The sequence below is a fragment of the Leuciscus leuciscus genome (genome assembly GCF_965113295.1).
Source record: "Leuciscus leuciscus genome assembly, chromosome: 11".
In the NCBI taxonomy this organism is placed as follows: Eukaryota; Metazoa; Chordata; class Actinopteri; order Cypriniformes; family Leuciscidae; genus Leuciscus; species Leuciscus leuciscus.
Genome location: NC_138735.1, coordinates 23,082,431 through 23,100,437, shown reverse-complemented (window position 1 = coordinate 23,100,437; position 18,007 = coordinate 23,082,431). Strand labels below are relative to the sequence as shown.

General features: G+C 38.8%; 2 protein-coding genes across 2 annotated transcripts in view; one reads left to right on the top strand and one right to left on the bottom strand.

Moving 5' to 3' along the window:
* Nucleotides 1–4,125: 4,125 nt before the first annotated feature.
* On the top strand, nt 4,126–13,030 carry slc7a14b (solute carrier family 7 member 14b). The gene is made up of 9 exons (XM_082183780.1): nt 4,126–4,215; nt 5,400–5,468; nt 6,339–6,908; nt 8,166–8,402; nt 8,526–8,743; nt 8,842–8,988; nt 9,767–9,975; nt 10,368–11,215; nt 11,588–13,030. Exons 3-9 carry the CDS (start codon nt 6,611–6,613, stop codon nt 11,902–11,904), a joined length of 2,274 nt encoding a protein of 757 aa, XP_082039906.1. The 5' UTR covers nt 4,126–4,215; nt 5,400–5,468; nt 6,339–6,610; the 3' UTR covers nt 11,905–13,030.
* A 175-nt stretch (nt 13,031–13,205) lies between these two features.
* cldn11b (claudin 11b) overlaps nt 13,206–18,007 on the bottom strand; it is a 5,266-nt gene continuing 464 nt past the window's right edge. The window contains exons 1-3 of the mRNA XM_082183781.1: nt 17,195–18,007; nt 16,777–16,941; nt 13,206–14,254 (exon numbers count right to left, since the gene is read on the bottom strand). The exon at nt 17,195–18,007 is cut by the window's right edge and continues 464 nt beyond it. Coding sequence (XP_082039907.1) covers nt 13,995–14,254; nt 16,777–16,941; nt 17,195–17,420 — 651 coding nt within the window. The 5' untranslated portion in view covers nt 17,421–18,007 and the 3' untranslated portion in view covers nt 13,206–13,994. The remainder of the gene's footprint in view (nt 14,255–16,776; nt 16,942–17,194) is intronic.

The window sequence follows — 18,007 nt, the reverse complement described above, 5'->3', positions numbered from 1 at the left end:
TGTCATCATATACTTACTCTCATGTTGTTTCAAAACTGTATGAATTTCTTTCTTCAGCTGAACAGAAAGGAAGATATTTAGAAGAATGTCAGTAACCAGACCGTTTTAGATACCATTGACTTCCATAGTATATTTTTTTCCTACTATGGAAGTCAATGGTATCTAAAACTGTCTGGTTACTGACATTCTTCTAAATATCTTCCTTTCTGTTCAGCAGAAGAAAGAAATTCATACAGTTTTGAAACAACATGAGGGTGAGTATATGATGACAGAATTTTCATTTTTCGGTGGAGTATCCCTTTAAGTGACTTACTGTTTCAATGTGGAACCTATGTACATAGCAAAAAAAAAATGTTGTCAGTGAACTGAAAGAGTGCAATGTGCGTTTGCATATAATGGAATTTAATTTGCATTGATAGGTAGGATGACTAATGCTGGTGACGATTATGCTTAGAAACTAAGTTTGACATGAATTAGCATGGGTAATAAGGTTTTCTGTTGAAATGTAATTGACCTGGCTATTGTTGTTTGTGCAGAACAAGCATGATCACTGTTGCAGCGAGAGCTACCGTTGCAAACACTTGTGCTACATTGCATTCCAGTGTTGCCAGATGTACGATAATTATCGTATTTGTACGACAATTTTGACCTCTGTACGATGTACGATCAATAATGAAAAAAATCCCATAATGTACGATAATTTCAGAGTTTTCAGTCTTTCGTCCAAACACACATCCTACCGCTTCTCTCTCTGACCCCGAATCATTTCGCAGGCTCGCCTGCCTGCACGCAAGCACACGTATACACACACATACCACATGGTGTCGACCGCACGTCAACACTACACTACAGTTTTGCCGAAGAAGACAGTTCAGTTTAGATCAGTTCCATGATGGCATCCAATCTGTACTGTAAAAGGATTCCCCTACCAACAACACCTGCCAACACAGCACAATCCGATGATGACAGCAACTTAGAGATCGAATTTGAATCTTTCTAGTGTTAATTGTGCACTTTTTTCTCTCTGTATCATAGTTTAATTATGGTCTAGTTCAAAATGTGGACTGTCGGCATATCTTTTGCACTTTGGCAAAAAAAAGTTAAGTAGCCAGACTTCCTCCAGTTAGTGTGAGCGTATTACACAGCTTGTTTAAATTGGCTGTAAAATTATTTGGAAAATAAAATTGTTGGAAAATAGCTATATTTTATGTGTTTGGTTCGTGTACGATAATTTTTCTCAAAAAACGATAATTTTGAGGTTTTGGTACGATACTTCGACATTTCTAATCTGGCAACACTGTTGCATTCTGACATTCAGTCGCCATGGCGATACTTTTGTTTCCTGTGCAACCTGAGATCCACTTGAGTCTCAGCCATTGAAGTTGAGTGGCAGAGCAATTAAAAATGAATTAAATGCAATAGACATGCATTACTACAATAATAATGAAACTGATGGCTTTGTGTCTTTTCAGGACGCATGTCTTTTTGCGAAGGCTATTCAGCCTACCAACAGCTGAATTTGTCAGTGCTCTTATTAACTTCTCAGACAACAACAAGTGCTGCAACAAGTTTATTTGATTAACTGTATAGTATACAAGCTGTCTGTTTTCTGATTATGACAGTAATTGATGTTGTGGCTCAGTATGATGTCCAGTTCTGTTTTCCTTTATCATCTAGTGCTTTTTGTGCACCATCATGGAAAAGATTGGAATTGATCTTATATATTTGTCCAGGTAATGTATAGCTGTCAAACCGCTCATTTAATCTAATCTCATCAATCTCATCAGGGAAATAAAAGTATGTGGCCCATATTAACCTAACAGAGAATGACCATCTAAAAGAGTCTGGGAATCTCTAAATAGGCAGCTGTTGAATAGCGGACACATCTTTTAATAATGAACTCTCCTCTGAGCACACGGAGAAGAGCCTAAATAATTCACAATGTCTCCGCATTGTCCCCTGCTGTCTCTACAAGCTTTGTCTGGATTCCTCCTGTACCGCTGCATCGACATTATGAAGCATTCAGTGTAAAATCCCCACCGGTGAGTTTTTGCTCCTTTTCTGCCAAGGATAAATGTTTTGGATTTGAAACTGGACACCTGTATTTCTGTTTCACAGAGCAAGAGAACTCTAGAACTATTTGTTTTACCACAGTGGACAGAGTAGTTGCATGCTTTACTTTGGCTCGGATGGAGAAAATTGTATTGGCTATGTCTGTTTTAAGAGCAATTCATTTATGGCTCAGCTCAGTATAGCACTTTCAGCTCTCCCTTGACAAACCACAGAAGAACCTCATCAATATTATATATGGAAAGGTTACAGGTTGCACAAGTTAAATAACTTATTGGATCCAAATTAGATCATGCATACTTCAGATATTTTGGATTAAGAGGAACAGGAAGAGTCAAATGAAGAGTCAAATTTAAATCTGGGGATTATTTTAGAGGTATGCTAATGTTAAATCTGTATTTTAAGTGCATTATCCAGATTTGATACTCTTTAGGCTAAGGGAACAGTACTTTACTAGAAGCATAAGCGTCATGGTAGCTGTACAACAATGGAACTGACCAAGGTGCTGAAAAAAAATGGCCAGGATAAACACATTTTAATTACAGTTTACAAGGCATTAAATTCAGCTTAAATGATACTTAACTTGCATTTTAAAAATGTTTTATACACAATTTGAGACTTTTACAAGCTTTAAGAAAGGTTTAGGTTTCAAAATCTTTCAGGAGTTATATTTAAGCTGACATATTCTAGCTGACATCCATCACCACCATCAATATTTGCATATTGAGTTACATTTGGTCTCCTTTCTTGCCTTTATTTGCATACTGCATTATCATTGATAATTTCTTTCTAACATAGGCCTATATTTAATCATCTATTGCTGCGTTAATAGTGCTTTATGTATGCTGAATCTACTTTAGTTTGATTATTTTTTCCCCCACAGAGGTTAAGAGTCATTTACAAACCCAGTCAAATGCCTTAAATCGCTCGAATAAAAAGCAATTATTATTTTATTTTTTTAGGGGAGCCTACTATTTACATATCAGCTCCAATAAGGTAAACTCAAATGCCATTCATCTAAAATGAAGTGCTTTACTATCTGTTCAATTTGACGAATTTTTACTTCCGAGTGACAGACGGTTTCTTTCATAACGTTTTTGTAAACATGCGTTATACGGACATCTTTGACCGTTGCGCCGGGTCGCGTTTCTTTTTCAGTAGCCTATCTCCCGCATGAGTGGCACATTAAAAGTGGTTCAACTTTTAAAAACGTTATTTTCCATTCCATTTCAATGCGCTGCGTCTCGCTTTTTTTCGAATCCAAAAACGTTCTGTGTAAATAATGGAATAATGGCGTCATCTCCTTCAGTTCTCTTACGGCATTGACGTCAGTATTGTTTCTGCAATAGGGAATATTTTGTGTAATTGTGACTGATGTCTGACTTCTCTCCTTATATATAATGCCATTCATCTCACCTCCTCATAACCTATTTCCTATTCTTTGCTCAGGACTAAATGTAATCACAGATCCCTTTTTAAGACTGCATAATTCATTTATACACAGAGAAGATGAGAGTCAGCCTGAATCTTTTATATTTGTCTGTAATCTGTGAAGAGTATTAACATATTGGGTATGTATTGTTTAAAATATTGCAGTTTATATTTGTGTTGATTGGGTAGGTCATTATGTCTTTTATGACCTGGCATTCATTCTATTATTCAATTTCCAGTTATTCACTCAATTCCGCCAGGTGAAATAGAAACAGGAAAGTGAATGGGTTACTCAGACCACAATATAATTATAATGTCTATAATATGGCACTATTACGGAGACACCTGAGAGTGTTTGACGTCTGGTCTCCCATTCTCTCTCTATCAAACTCCAAAGATAATGTGGATATAACTTCCCTCCGTATATCTGACATCATCTGGTAAATCACTGTCAGCTGTGCGTCAGTTGGCGTGTGTTTTGATAACGGCTGAGATATTGTAAGGTTGTATGAACAGAGCCTGCAGTGGGACTGGTAATTACCAACAGGCAGATCCAGCAGATCTTGGGTCTGTGATGGCAACTGCAGCTTGTCTCAGTGAGCATGGCATGCCTGCATTAGATTGAAAGAAACAAGATAGCACTGAGTGGTGATGCTATCTGTGCAGGGAAAAACAAAAGAAGGCCTTGAGGTACATGGTGGATCGAAGCAGATGGTGTGACTAAGTCAAGTCAAGTCAAGTTTATTTGTATAGCGCTTTTCACAATACAGATTGCATCAAAGCAGCTTCACAGTATTAAATTAAAATAATACAACAAAGTTTGTTTCAAGAGGAATTTATTGATTGATAAAATTAAATTAAATATCCCCAAAATATCCCCAACTGAGCAAGCCAAAGGCAACAGTGGCAAGGAACCGAAAAACTCCATCAAGTGACCTAATGGTGTCCTAAAACTCCATCAGGTGCCTTAATGGAGAAAAAAAAAACCTTGGGAGAACCCAGGCTCAGTCGGGGGCCAGTTCTCCTCTGGCATTGGATAGAGGCCGGATTGTAGTTTGATCTGTAGGATTATATGAATGCCTGGCTGAAGAGATGCGACTTTAATCTAGTTTTAAACTGGGAGAGCGAGTCTGAGCAACGAACAGTATCAGGAAGACTATTCCAGAGTTTTGGAGCCAAATGTGAAAATGCTCTCCCTCCTTTGGTGGTTCTGGATATCCTAGGTATGACCAAAAGCCTTGAATTTAGTGATCTCAAAGAGCGCGATGGATTATAGGGCGATAGAAGATCCGTTAAATAGACTGGAGCTAAGCCGTTTAGGGCTTTATAAGTCAGTAGCAATACCTTGTAATTAATACGGAACTTTATAGGTAACCAATGCAGTGATGATAAAATCGGTGTTATATGATCATATTTTCTTGATCTCGTAAGAACTCTAGCGGCGGCATTTTGGACTAAATTCCGCCAGGTGAAATAGAAACAGGAAAGTGAATGGGTTACTCAGACCACAATATAATTATAATGTCTATAATATGGCACTATTACGGAGACACCTGAGAGTGTTTGACGTCTGGTCTCCCATTCTCTCTCTATCAAACTCCAAAGATAATGTGGATATAACTTCCCTCCGTATATCTGACATCATCTGGTAAATCACTGTCAGCTGTGCGTCAGTTGGCGTGTGTTTTGATAACGGCTGAGATATTGTAAGGTTGTATGAACAGAGCCTGCAGTGGGACTGGTAATTACCAACAGGCAGATCCAGCAGATCTTGGGTCTGTGATGGCAACTGCAGCTTGTCTCAGTGAGCATGGCATGCCTGCATTAGATTGAAAGAAACAAGATAGCACTGAGTGGTGATGCTATCTGTGCAGGGAAAAACAAAAGAACGCCTTGAGGTACGACTAACATCGAAGACGACGGTTCATAAATGAGTTTCATGCAGATAGACAACAGAAAGTAGTGAGGTAAAATGATGACAGCAAATGGAAATGGAAATGTTAGGTAAAACTGTTGTTTTCAAGCCTGGAAATGTTATGGGAAAAGGCATTCAAAAGTCATTACAATTTCTAAAGTAAGTTATATTTTGATATTGTTATGCTAATCTATAAAATATGTAAGGAGCAGAGCAGTGGGATATTTGATGCTCATCTTAAATATTGTTTAACACTAAATTTTCTGACATATGTTTTATTAAGACTGTTGGGAATTTATTATATTAATCATGCTTATATATTTCTAGTTAGTTGTAATATATTACATATTCTATTTCTTTAGTACACACACACACACACACACACACACACACACACACACACACACACACACACACACACACACACACACACACACACACACACACACACACACACACACACACACACATATATATATATACACACATATACATATTGCAGTAAGTATAAGTATATTATTTAATTTAAGAAAAATATACCTGCTATTATATTTTAGGAAAGAATCACCATATTAGCAGGCAACATTTTAAACATGTTTATATCTTAAAGCACCAACTTTGTTCTATTTACAGACTTCTGCACTGTTTCCCCAGGCTGAAATATGACATTCTGCTCACATTGTTCTCTCTATTAGTATATCAATATCCACTGGATATCTGATGCTCTCCATATGCTAATCTGCAAGTTTAATGAGACGTGCCACCATAGCAACATTTCACCTAAATGAATGAAGGGACACTTTCTATTGTTCGGCTATTGGAATATGTTTCTCTGCAGTATTAAACCCAACATGATGTCACCGTGTTTTCTTAGTTTAATTATCTTTGGATGATATGTAATTTGCTTTCCTTTTTTTTGTAGGAAGTCATTGCTGATTCAATATAGAGCATGTTGATTGATCAGCTCATGGATCCTCTCTGAGACTGTGCGAGAGAGTGAGAGAGAGAGAGAGAGAGAGAGAGAGAGAGAGAGAGAGAGAGAGAGAGAGAGAGGAGCAAAGAATAAAGCAGGCGACAGTCATACAAGACAAGTTTAGAGGAAACACCTGGAACGACAGATTGGGGAGGTGACACTGTCACATAAGAGAGGACAAACCTTACCCTTCTTTCATCCGAGTCTTCCTGTTGTGGAGGATGAGTGCTGTCTTTGCTAAACTGGACCCCAGGAGAATTGAGTGGGAGTCGTCCTGGTATGGACTCCACTCACGAATCCTGCGCACTAAACCTGTGGACTCCATGCTGGAGGGCCCAGATGACCTGCATGGCACCAGACTTGCCCGTGTGCTCACTACAGTGGATCTGGTGTCACTTGGTGTGGGCAGCTGCGTGGGCACTGGCATGTATGTGGTTGCCGGGCTTGTTGCTAAGGAAATGGCAGGACCTGGAGTGATCTTGTCCTTCATCATTGCAGCTGTGGCGTCCATTCTGTCAGGTGAGACTTTATGACTGTTAACAATTTATAAACATTTAGCAATTTAGAGCGTTAAAAAATCACTGCTGGTGCTCTAACATAAATAGGCCTCTCATCTTTCCTGTCGACTTTAAAATAGCATATTTTATGTTTTTCATATGTGCCCTTAAGGGCGGGATGACCCCACCTGTCTGTAGTTACAGGCAGCTGTGATGAGGTTTTCATTGCTTTATTTAGTTGAAATTCTTCAAATTTAAGTCTAAAGTTCATGAACCCACAGCAATAATCTATGCTTTATAGGGTCTTTTAGCTAGCCTTCAGAAATTGTGATTTGACGAAGTATTTTATAAAAAAATAAATAAATAAGAACCAACTAGAGTAAACCAGACCCATCAAGACCCAGTTTTAGACCAGATCCTACCCTCTAGACTGAGACTTGTCAGTACAAGAACCAGTAATGGAGTAATAAAATAAAATAATACAAATAATAAAATGCTGAATTTATTATTGAATTTATTTCAAACACCAAACAATCAAGGTTTCTTTGTTTACAATTTTCAAATACATTTTTAGAAATCAACATTTTAATAAATCAAATTCCACATAAATAAATGTATTATATAAATGTATTATTATATAAAAATACTTTCAATATAAATTATACAAATAAATAATTTTATGTTTCCAATAAAACTGTCAGGGTTTGGGTAGGTGAAAGGAGCGAGGACTCAAGTGCAGGACAATGGGTATTTATTGAATATAAGAAGAACTGGACTGGACTTGACTGGAAACATACAATGTGCATACAACAACAAACCAGCACAGGACTGCAAACACAGGGAGACTAAATAGGGAGAGCAAACAAAGCATGTAACGAGGGAGGACAGGTGTGGCAAAGGAATCAATCGGGTAACAAGATGGGCGGGGTTAGACAATGGACACATGTCACAAGGAAACACATGAGCACATGGCCAGCAAACACAAATCACCAGCCATGTGCCCCAACAAAACAAGACATGAACACGCAGGTAATGACATAAGCCACGTGTTCACACAAAACATGACAACATGAAAGCACTCATGCAGCCAGTGACAAACACAAGCTGCATGCAACACAGCACAAGACAAAACATGACATGAAACAAGGCACACAGACAAGACAAAACAGGAGTGTCAGGGCTCTGTCACAAAACCAAGAAGTGACAGAACCCTGACAAAAACTTTGTAAACATAAAAACATGGTCAACTTTCATTATATATTATGTTTTCATCACACAGGGGTCTGCTATGCTGAGTTTGGAGTGAGAGTGCCCAAGACAACAGGCTCTGCCTACACGTACAGTTATGTCACAGTGGGAGAATTTGTGGCCTTTTTCATTGGTTGGAATCTCATCTTGGAGTATCTGATTGGTACAGCTGCGGGGGCCAGTGCTCTGAGCAGCATGTTCGACTCTTTAGCCAATCACACCATCAGCCGCTACATGATCAACCATATTGGAACGTTGAATGGCCTGGGTGAGCGTCTTTCATAGTAATGATGCTACGCAAATAGTTTGTGTGGTTTATGGGGTCTTTATGCATTCTTAATGTTGATGTTCATCACACAGCTCATTTATTTGTCCATGCGTCTCATATCAGGTAAAGGAGAAGAATCTTATCCAGACCTGCTGGCTCTGGTGATCGCTATGTTGGTGACGGCGATTGTGGGTTTAGGGGTGAAAAACTCTGTGGGCCTCAATAATGTGCTGAATGTTATTAACTTGATCGTGTGGGTCTTCATGGTGATTGCTGGACTGTTTTTCCTTTCTGGAGCCAACTGGGAGGATGGGAGGTTTCTTCCCTATGGCTGGTCAGGGGTAAGAATGTTAACTGTAGGGGAAAAATGTCTTTATTGAATGGGATGTTTAGCAAAATGACCTACTATAGAGATCAGTAAATATTGTGCGCTCTGTAGGTCATGCAAGGAGCTGCAACCTGTTTCTACGCCTTCATTGGCTTTGATATTATCGCCACCACTGGAGAAGAGGCCAAGAGTCCAGACACTTCCATTCCATATGCCATAACGGCCTCTCTCGTCACCTGTCTCACGGCGTACGTCTCTGTGAGTACAGCGACTCCTCTCACACTCCAGTATTAAACTGCATGTGAACTTAGGATAATAATTCATTACGTTTAACACAATAATTTTTAACAAGTTTACCAAATATGATAAAGTTAATCTATAGTTAAATCTGCTTTCTAAAGACTTGTGAGATTAATCATGATTATTATTACTGACAGCCATAGTTTTTAATAGTTAAAAATAGAAAACAAAATTGCATATAATTTGTCTTTCTATGGAGTTTCTTCTCATTATTGTCACAATTATCTTGTTGGCTGGGGCTTGTCAGGCAGTATTCTCTATAACAATTCATTCACAACAAATTTTTTTCATAATTACATCAATTCATAATGTAAATGCACTGCAAATAGATAGATAGATATTTGCTATGCGGGAATATTTAAAGGACAGACACTGCATGCAAGTATTTGAGCTTACATTGCACATTCACACAATTCAATTCAAGCACTTTAGAGCTGAGATTTATTTAAGTTCTCTATCTCCCGAGGCCCAGTCCTGATCCCTAGAGCTGAATACCTCTGCTCATTCTTTTTCAAATATTAATCTGAAAGCGATTACTTTTTATCCTCCTGAGACAGATTAAACGAGTCACGTGTGTTTTCTTAGTGTACAATGGAATTGGATGACTCATCCTACAGCCTCCATCCACAGCCACACCTATAAATGAAATCTGGAATGAGAGTGTTTTCCAGAGGACATTTCATGCAATGTATTGCATTTCCAAATAATAAAAATTGTACCTGTTTGTATGTCTTAGGTGAGTGTGATTCTGACATTGTTGGTGCCATTTAACCTGATTGATGGAGATGCTCCGCTCATGGAAATGTTTGCCGATCATGGCTTCCTGGCAGGGAAGTATATCGTAGCCATGGGTGCTGTTGCAGGACTCACCGTCAGCCTGCTGGGATCTCTGTTCCCGATGCCCAGAGTCATCTATGCCATGGCGGGAGATGGTCTGCTCTTCAGGTACATTAATTAGTTTCAAGGGAAGTCAGTTCACTCAGCAGCCAAATTTGCAATGCCTCCAGGTAGCTACATGTGGCGTGGAATCCACATGTACCAGATGTGGCCCAGATCTGGGCCAACACTATGTTGCTGTCTGGGTGTGAATGGAAAATATTATCCTGGAACCAACACTGCTGAAAAAGTGGGCAGGTACTAATACACTCTAGTGGCAATTGCCTGTTGTATTTAGAAGGCGGGTGTTACAGTTTCCCCTATTCATATCAATAGGAGTGCACTATCTTGGTTAATATAAAGTCTTTTATATGTACACAGCCCTTTCTTTTCTTCTTGTTATGCTCATATGCTTATTTTTTACAGACATTTCATCCTAAGTTTGCTTGTGTGTATGCCAGGTTCCTGTCCTTTGTGAGTCCCCACACAGAGACCCCCGTGGTGGCCTGTGCTGTATCGGGGTCTCTGGCTGCTGTTTTGGCTCTCCTGGTGAGTCTGAGAGACCTGATCGAGATGATGTCCATCGGCACGCTGCTGGCCTACACGCTGGTGTCGGTGTGTGTGCTACTTCTGCGATATCAGCCCGATAAAGACAGCTTCACCAGTTTCCTCACAGAGCAGGAAGAGGAGGAACGGAAGAGAAAAGAGGAATTAATGGTGGCTAGTGAGAAGGACATGAACTCACCTTGTGGAGAAGGGTATGCCGACAACCCCTGTGGAGCAAAGAACCTTCCCTCCAAAGGAGACGACGAAACACTGATTGAAAAGTCGGATTCTGGGGGCTACCAGTCGGATAGTTCTGGCTTCGGTGTTGGAGAGAATGGCATTGAGGCGGACGACTCCGGTCTCTTGAAACGCTTATTGGGGTCTCAGTATTACACTATGCGGATGCGTTTGGGCCTGCCGAATGTGGGCGATAGGCCCACTCCTGCAACAGGACGTACTGTTACTTCCTGCGTTCTCCTTTTCTTCATCCTCACCTTCTTTCTATGGATGCTCGTCATCTACGGCTTCGATCGGGTTTCAGGAGGAGCCCGCTGGGCAATATTGCCTTTTATAATGACTATAATTATCCTCATGGTTACTTTGGTTGTTATTATTCTTCGACAACCTGAGAACCCTAAAAAGCTGCCTTACATGGCGCCCTGTGTGCCCTTTGTGCCCACAGCTGCCATGCTGGTGAACATATACCTCATGCTCAAACTATCCACCATCACCTGGGTGCGCTTTGTGGTGTGGTGCTCACTAGGTAGGCCAAGTCTTCTCTTTATATATGCTCCATATATTCCCAATCATCTGCAAAGGGCCGTTCAAACCAAAAACGATGACTATAAAGATAACTGTAACGATAACTATATTAGCATCCACACACCAACGTATGATAATATTTTGTTTATTATAAGCACATGCTGAAGATATCTCATCTGCTGCTTTAAATGCTTGAGCTCTTTAAAGTCGAACGGATTCTGATTGGCTGTCAATGTTTTAATTGCTCATCATCTGGAAAAAATCTGATGTTGTGGACTTCCCTATTCTCATATTATCAAAACAATTATTAAAATGTATTATTCTAGTTATGATGTGAACGGGCCTTACCTGACCCCATCTCTTCACCCTACAGGTGTGCTGATCTATTTTAGCTATGGGATGTGGAACAGCTCACTGGAACTCAGCGCGAGAGAGGAAGCGGCTCACGCCAGCTCCTACCAGAGGTACGACACGGAGGTCGACGACAGCTTCAATGTTGATGAAGACCTCCCTCCTCAGATGGACGAAGAGGAGGGACAGTACCAGGGCTGGGCAGCTGAGGAGCGTGGCTATCAGTACCAGCAGCAGGATGATGAACAGAGACCATCCAACAGTCACAATAACAGAAGTAAAGGCAGGACCAACAAAGGCTTTGAGGAGCTGGTCAATGAAGAATATTCACCGGAGTGAGCAATATAGACTAAACTGTTGTCGCAGTAGAGGTTGGATTTGGGTGACCATGATTTTTCCAAATTGAATATGTTCCTGGATCAATGAAATTACTGACAAAAATGTGAAAAGAGTTTTTAAAAAGGAAAAAAATAATAATAATTACCGCAATTTTTGTTTTTGGGGTGTACTAGAATATGCTTTCACACTTGATTGTTCAAAAACATTATTTTACATTATTTCATCAACCCGAACACGTTGTTTAGTTCCGTTTTCAATGAAGCCCCTCCTTCCGAAATACGAAATGTGCTGATTGGTAAGCTGGCCCAGTGTGTTGTGATTAATTAGCAGCGTTGTAGTTCTTAGAAAGTGGATTCTGTTAAATAAAATATCTCCCCTTGGAGTGGACTTTTGAGGTTTGTAACCTTGCAGATCTTTTTTATGCTCAAACAGCAACATTACACTAACTAAAGTTGAAAAAGCATAATTAGACCCCTTTCAATTTAAATTAATATCCCAGACAGCAACATAGTGTTGTAGTCCCAACAAAAATGTTCCCGGAGCACATTCTACTTTAAAAAAATCAGTCACTGATGGATTTCCTAGGTTTGATAGTGTTGTTAATCAAGTCTCACTAGTTATTAAAACATTTTTGAGTGTATTTCTTTGTGAAAAAAATCTTAAACAGGTTGTTAAATGCATTTGCACCTTGTGATGGATAAGTGACTTATCTAGAGGGATGTTCAGACCTGTTTTTTAAGGCTTCTTAAGTGCCTTTAAATAATCCCTTCTAAATGTTATTCTTCTAAAAACAAATATAATGTCTTTCTTATGTGAGCTGCTGTTTCAGTACTGGATTTAAAATCGCACAGTACTGAGATGTTACTTAGATCCTAAAGTACCAATGCCCTCCATATAAAAAACTCAAGATGCCTCTTTAATGTAAAAACCAATGCAAGTTGTTACTACATGAGCAGAAACCCCCTAAAGATGCATTGAGTGGACTTTTCACCTTGCATCATCTTCACAGCTGTGTTGGATCTAAAATCTCAAGCGCTCCCTTGAATTCAAAGGGAAATATTATGATTGGCTCCATGTGAAAGCTTAATAGTTCTCAAAATATTTTGCAACATCAATATCAAATTCTTTCTACGTTGGTTTGTAGAAATGTCTTACTCTTGTGGTTTCACCCTTGTTTAGGTTTGCACGAGGATATTTACATTTCTTCCCTACAGCTATGTGCGTAAAATCATTCTGATTCAGAACACGTGTAAATACACCGAGATCAAGGGTTATATGTTTGAGAAGAATATACAAATATATTTAAAGTGAAATATTAAAATTCATATATTTTACAAGCACAAATGCTGTCTTTTTTTGTGTCGTCATCATCAGCCAAAACAATAACGATTTGCATTTTAAAAAGAATATTTTGTGGGTTCATGTTTTCATTCAGACACGTTAAATCATGAGACCGCATGACGAATTCGAACATATCACTCAACATGCATAACATAGTGGAAATTATATGAAGTGAACTCCCAAAGAAGCGCATAAAATAATACATCACCACAATAAATCAATGACCCGGATTCCTGTTACAGACAATTTTTTCTCAAATTTCAAATGCTGATTTCCTAGGAGATTGTGTACAGGATGCTGTGAGACGCTCTCCAGGAAAACAGTGCAGATGACATCTGGTCATTTTACCACACAGGTTTCCTGTCAGTACATGCTTTCCTAAATGTCGGCATGAACTAATAAGCTTATTAAGCTTAAGTTATTAAGTAAAGAACGTTTTAAAATGATGTCACTGGAAAATAAAATATAGGAGCAAAATGAATACTGTGTGAATAGTCTATGAAAAAACAATGCCTAAGGAACTGGAAGAGAGAACTGTTTCCCTTTGGATTCATTTCACCGTCTGTTCAAACAAAGCCTTTAATGTTCAAACGTCTGCGAGCACAAGTTTCCACCGAATTCTCTGTTCCCTCCAAATCACATGTTTGCAGTCAAACCATGGCCGTAGAAAAGAAATTCTTCACATATTTCATTGGTGTGTGTGAGCTTTTTTGAGGTAAACTCGTCTTTTCCAGTCTTTATCTCCGCTCTCACACATGTGCGCTCTTGGCGTGACTGTTTATAGGAGGGCCAGAGTAAGCAACTCCACCGTGTTTTGAGTAGTAGTAGTGGTTTTCAGGATTCTGAGTTGGGCTGTCGCCCCTTGAGCAACAAATCATCATCGAGCTGCCAAAAAAACAGAGGGCTGAACCGACCCATCCAGCATACAGGGAGAATCCAAACGACATCAGGCCGTCCTCGTGAAGCACTCCAATAGGGAACCACACTGTCGACACCATCCCACACAGAGCTGAAACAAAAGGAAGGGCACTATAATGTTCTACATAATGACAGCACCATAATCATGGAGAATAACATACTGACTTAAAGGGATACTCAACTTTTTTTGGAAATAGGCTCATTTTACAACTCCCCCAGAGTTGTAATCCATTTTCGAATCCATTCAGCCGAATTCCGGGTCTGGCGGTACCACTTTTAGCATAGCTTAGCATAGATCATTGAATCGGACAGGACCATTAGCATCTCTCTCAAAAAAATGACCAAAGAGTTTCGATATTTTTCCTATTTAAAACTTGACTCTTCTGTAGTTACATCGTGTACTAAGACCGACGGAAAATGTAAAGTTGCGATTTTCTAGGCTGATATGGCTAGGAACTATACTCTCATTCCTGCGTAATAATCAAGAAACTTTGCTGCCGTACCATGAGTCCAGCAGGCGTAATGATATGACACAGCGCCTGAAAATAGTCCCCAGCTCGTAACTTCCAACGTGACCGGGACTAAGTTTGTCTAACCTATTAGACCTATTTTCAGGCGCTGCGTCATATCATTACGCCTGCTGGACTCATGGTACGGCAGCAAAGTTTCTTGATTATTACGCAGGAATGAGAGTATAGTTCCTAGCCATATCAGCCTAGAAAATCGCAACTTTACATTTTCCGTCGGTCTTAGTACACGATGTAACTACAGAAGAGTCAAGTTTTAAATAGGAAAAATATCGGAACTCTTTGGTCATTTTTTAGAGAGATGAGAGTAGAGAGATGCTAATGGTCCTGTCCGATTCAATGATCTATGCTAAGCTATGCTAAAAGTGGTACCGCCAGACCCGGAGATCGGCTGAATGGATTAGAAAACGGTAAAACTCAACTGTTTAACTCTGGGGGAGTTGTAAAATGAGCCTATTTCCAAAAAAAGTGGAGTATCCCTTTAAGTTTAAAAGCATCATATTAGAGGAGTTTTATTAGTGTCTGCAGAATTGCAAACCAGCTCAAAACACCTGTAAAAATGGGTCAGACAGAGTTGACCATGACGGGCTCTTCCCACTCTAACAGGATGTAGGAAATCTGGATGTTTTATAGTTACTTCAGTCAAGGACATTTTCAGCCCTGTATGTTGAAAGCATGATTTCAGGGAGGATATGAGCAAACACAACATCTAGCATTTTGCTTAGAACTGCTAAATTTTCAAGAGTGTAATAAATTCCTGTCATTTCGATTCTGGAGTAATACACTAGTGGGTTGTTTACAGGAAACGGTATAATTTGAATGACTGTACAAGGCATGGTACACAATTGTTATCGGTTAAATGCGTTTTGGTAAAAACTAAAATTACAATGATGGGGTTGAATAAGTGTAACACTTTACTCAAGGTTCCAAAAGGGTTCCCCAAAAAAACTTTCAGTGACAGCTAGTGCTTAAAAGAAACATTTATTTTCTTAGTGTGTAGAACATTTTAATTACATGAAGCACGAATATTTTTTTTTCACTATAAAGAACCTTCTGTGGTTCCATGGATATTAAAGGTTCTTTATGAAAGCATACAATCTATATTTTTAAGAGTGTAGGCTTAATGTTGCTTATGGCAAATATTACTTTAAAATGTTGAATCCACATATTTAGACAGGAAAGTTAACTTAAAAATACACTATTTATTCCCCATTTGTTGAAAATCCTAACAATTGGTCTTTGCATTAGAGTTTCTTAACAATATTTTTTTCAATCAATCGATCGATCCAGTTCACTTTGTTCACAATTAGACTGATCCAATTCTCAATTTCACTTACAACTATTCCTAATGACTATATAATGACTTTTGGTCTATTTAAAAAAAAAAGGTTATCCTATGACTTGGAATACAGCACACAAACCATGTGAACTACATGTACTTCTAAGAAAATTGTATTATATTTTCTACTTATTTTATGCTGGTTTTGTTTCCTTTCCTAACTTGAGTCCCTCAGTGACCGTCCCCATTCATGCATTGAAAAGAGCAACAACCAGCACATTATGAATTGTTTCCCAACGGGTTTCAAAGACAAGGCTTAAGCTAGTCCCAGACTAAAATGCATGTTTGAGCTGTTTTAACTGAAAGCAACTTGCACTGACATATCTTAAAATATGTCCCCAGACAGCAACATAGTGTCGGCCCAGATCCGGGCCACATCTGGTACCAAATGCTTACCAGATGTGGGCTGGATCTGGACCGACACTATGTTGCTGTCTGGGTCATTGCCATTGTTTTGTCTCAAGACACACCAGTAATGTTTTTTTTCTAAGGCACGTTTATAAAAGCTACTTAAATGTCCTAATTGAACTAAGGCCTAATCCTGGCTTAGTCTGAGCCCTGTCTGTGAAACCAGGCCTTTGAGTGCTAGAACAAATAAAGTGAAACAAATTTTAGAACAATGTGAGGGAGAATAAATGATTTGTGAGTGAACTATCCCTTTAAGAATTGGCCATTGAAATTGTTTAAATATACAGCCATATATATATATATATATATATATATATATATATATAAGCAATGACTCACATATGAAAAGTATAAGTAGTCCTCCCAGGACTGCGCGTCTGTGTTTGGTGTCTTCAGTCTCTTGGCTCAGTTTGACGCAGGGCATCGCCAACAGCACGAGCGCCAGAGCGGGCAGTCCGAGCAGAGAGGCGGAGACCATCAGAGCGCGAGACGTCTGGATGTAAGCTAAAAATAAAATATAATAATTTGGAAATATCATTAGCGAAGCTTTACATTATGTTTCAAAATTCATGCGACATAACTTTTTGAATGCCTCAAATAATATTCTGGGAAAACAGTTAAAAAAAACAAAAAAACATTTAAATGTGACCAATAAAAAACTAAATGTTGAATTGGTTTTATTACATGAATGAAAAAGAAAAGGAAAAAAAAGATGCATACAAACAAAATAATTTTTTACGAAAAAACTGTTTCTCACCTGGTATATCGAGGATTTGGTTGAGTGAGATGCAGTGATAGAGAGCAGTAGAGATGACACACTCTGTCCACAAGCCCTTGGTCTCCAGCTCATCCATCTTCCTGCAGGTGTGCATGCCGTACTTACAGGTCACCACCCAGTCGTTTGTTGAGGTCGCTATTATAATACCAGTCCAGCCGATGCAGCTCATTAAAAAACCACAGAGCAGGCGACAGCTATGAGACATGATTTCTGACGGAATGTGAAATGTGTTCGCAAAGAAAATGTTTACTGAAATATGCTCTTCAAGCCAAAACCATACAAATACATATAGTTATTTAAACATCATATATAAAACGCATTAGTAGAAAGATTAGTATACTAACAGTTTGAGTATGGACTGTAAAACAATCCATTTGGAAAATGTACTTTTTATAGTGGACGTGCCCAGCAGAACTTTCAGCCAATCAGAAGAAAGCCTTGGCAGGTACGTCACAATGGCCTTCCCTCAAAACCTGGAGAATAACATCCTTTGATTTATTACAGCATTAATATGTTTCTACTCATAATTTCTCTAACAGTTTTATAATTATTTGGCCTGTTCTCAAAATAAATAATCGTGATACTATTTTTATTTTACAAATTACTACAGAACTTTGTGTCAACCATAACGACGCTTTCTGATCAAGTATGAAATTACCATTTTGGGTGTGAATGCCATCTAGTGGGTTAGATCATGAACATATCTGGACGGTGAAAAATCAGAGAAAATCTTACTAAATCAGAAAAAAAACATACAGCATGAATATTTGATCTACAATAATTGTTGTTAAT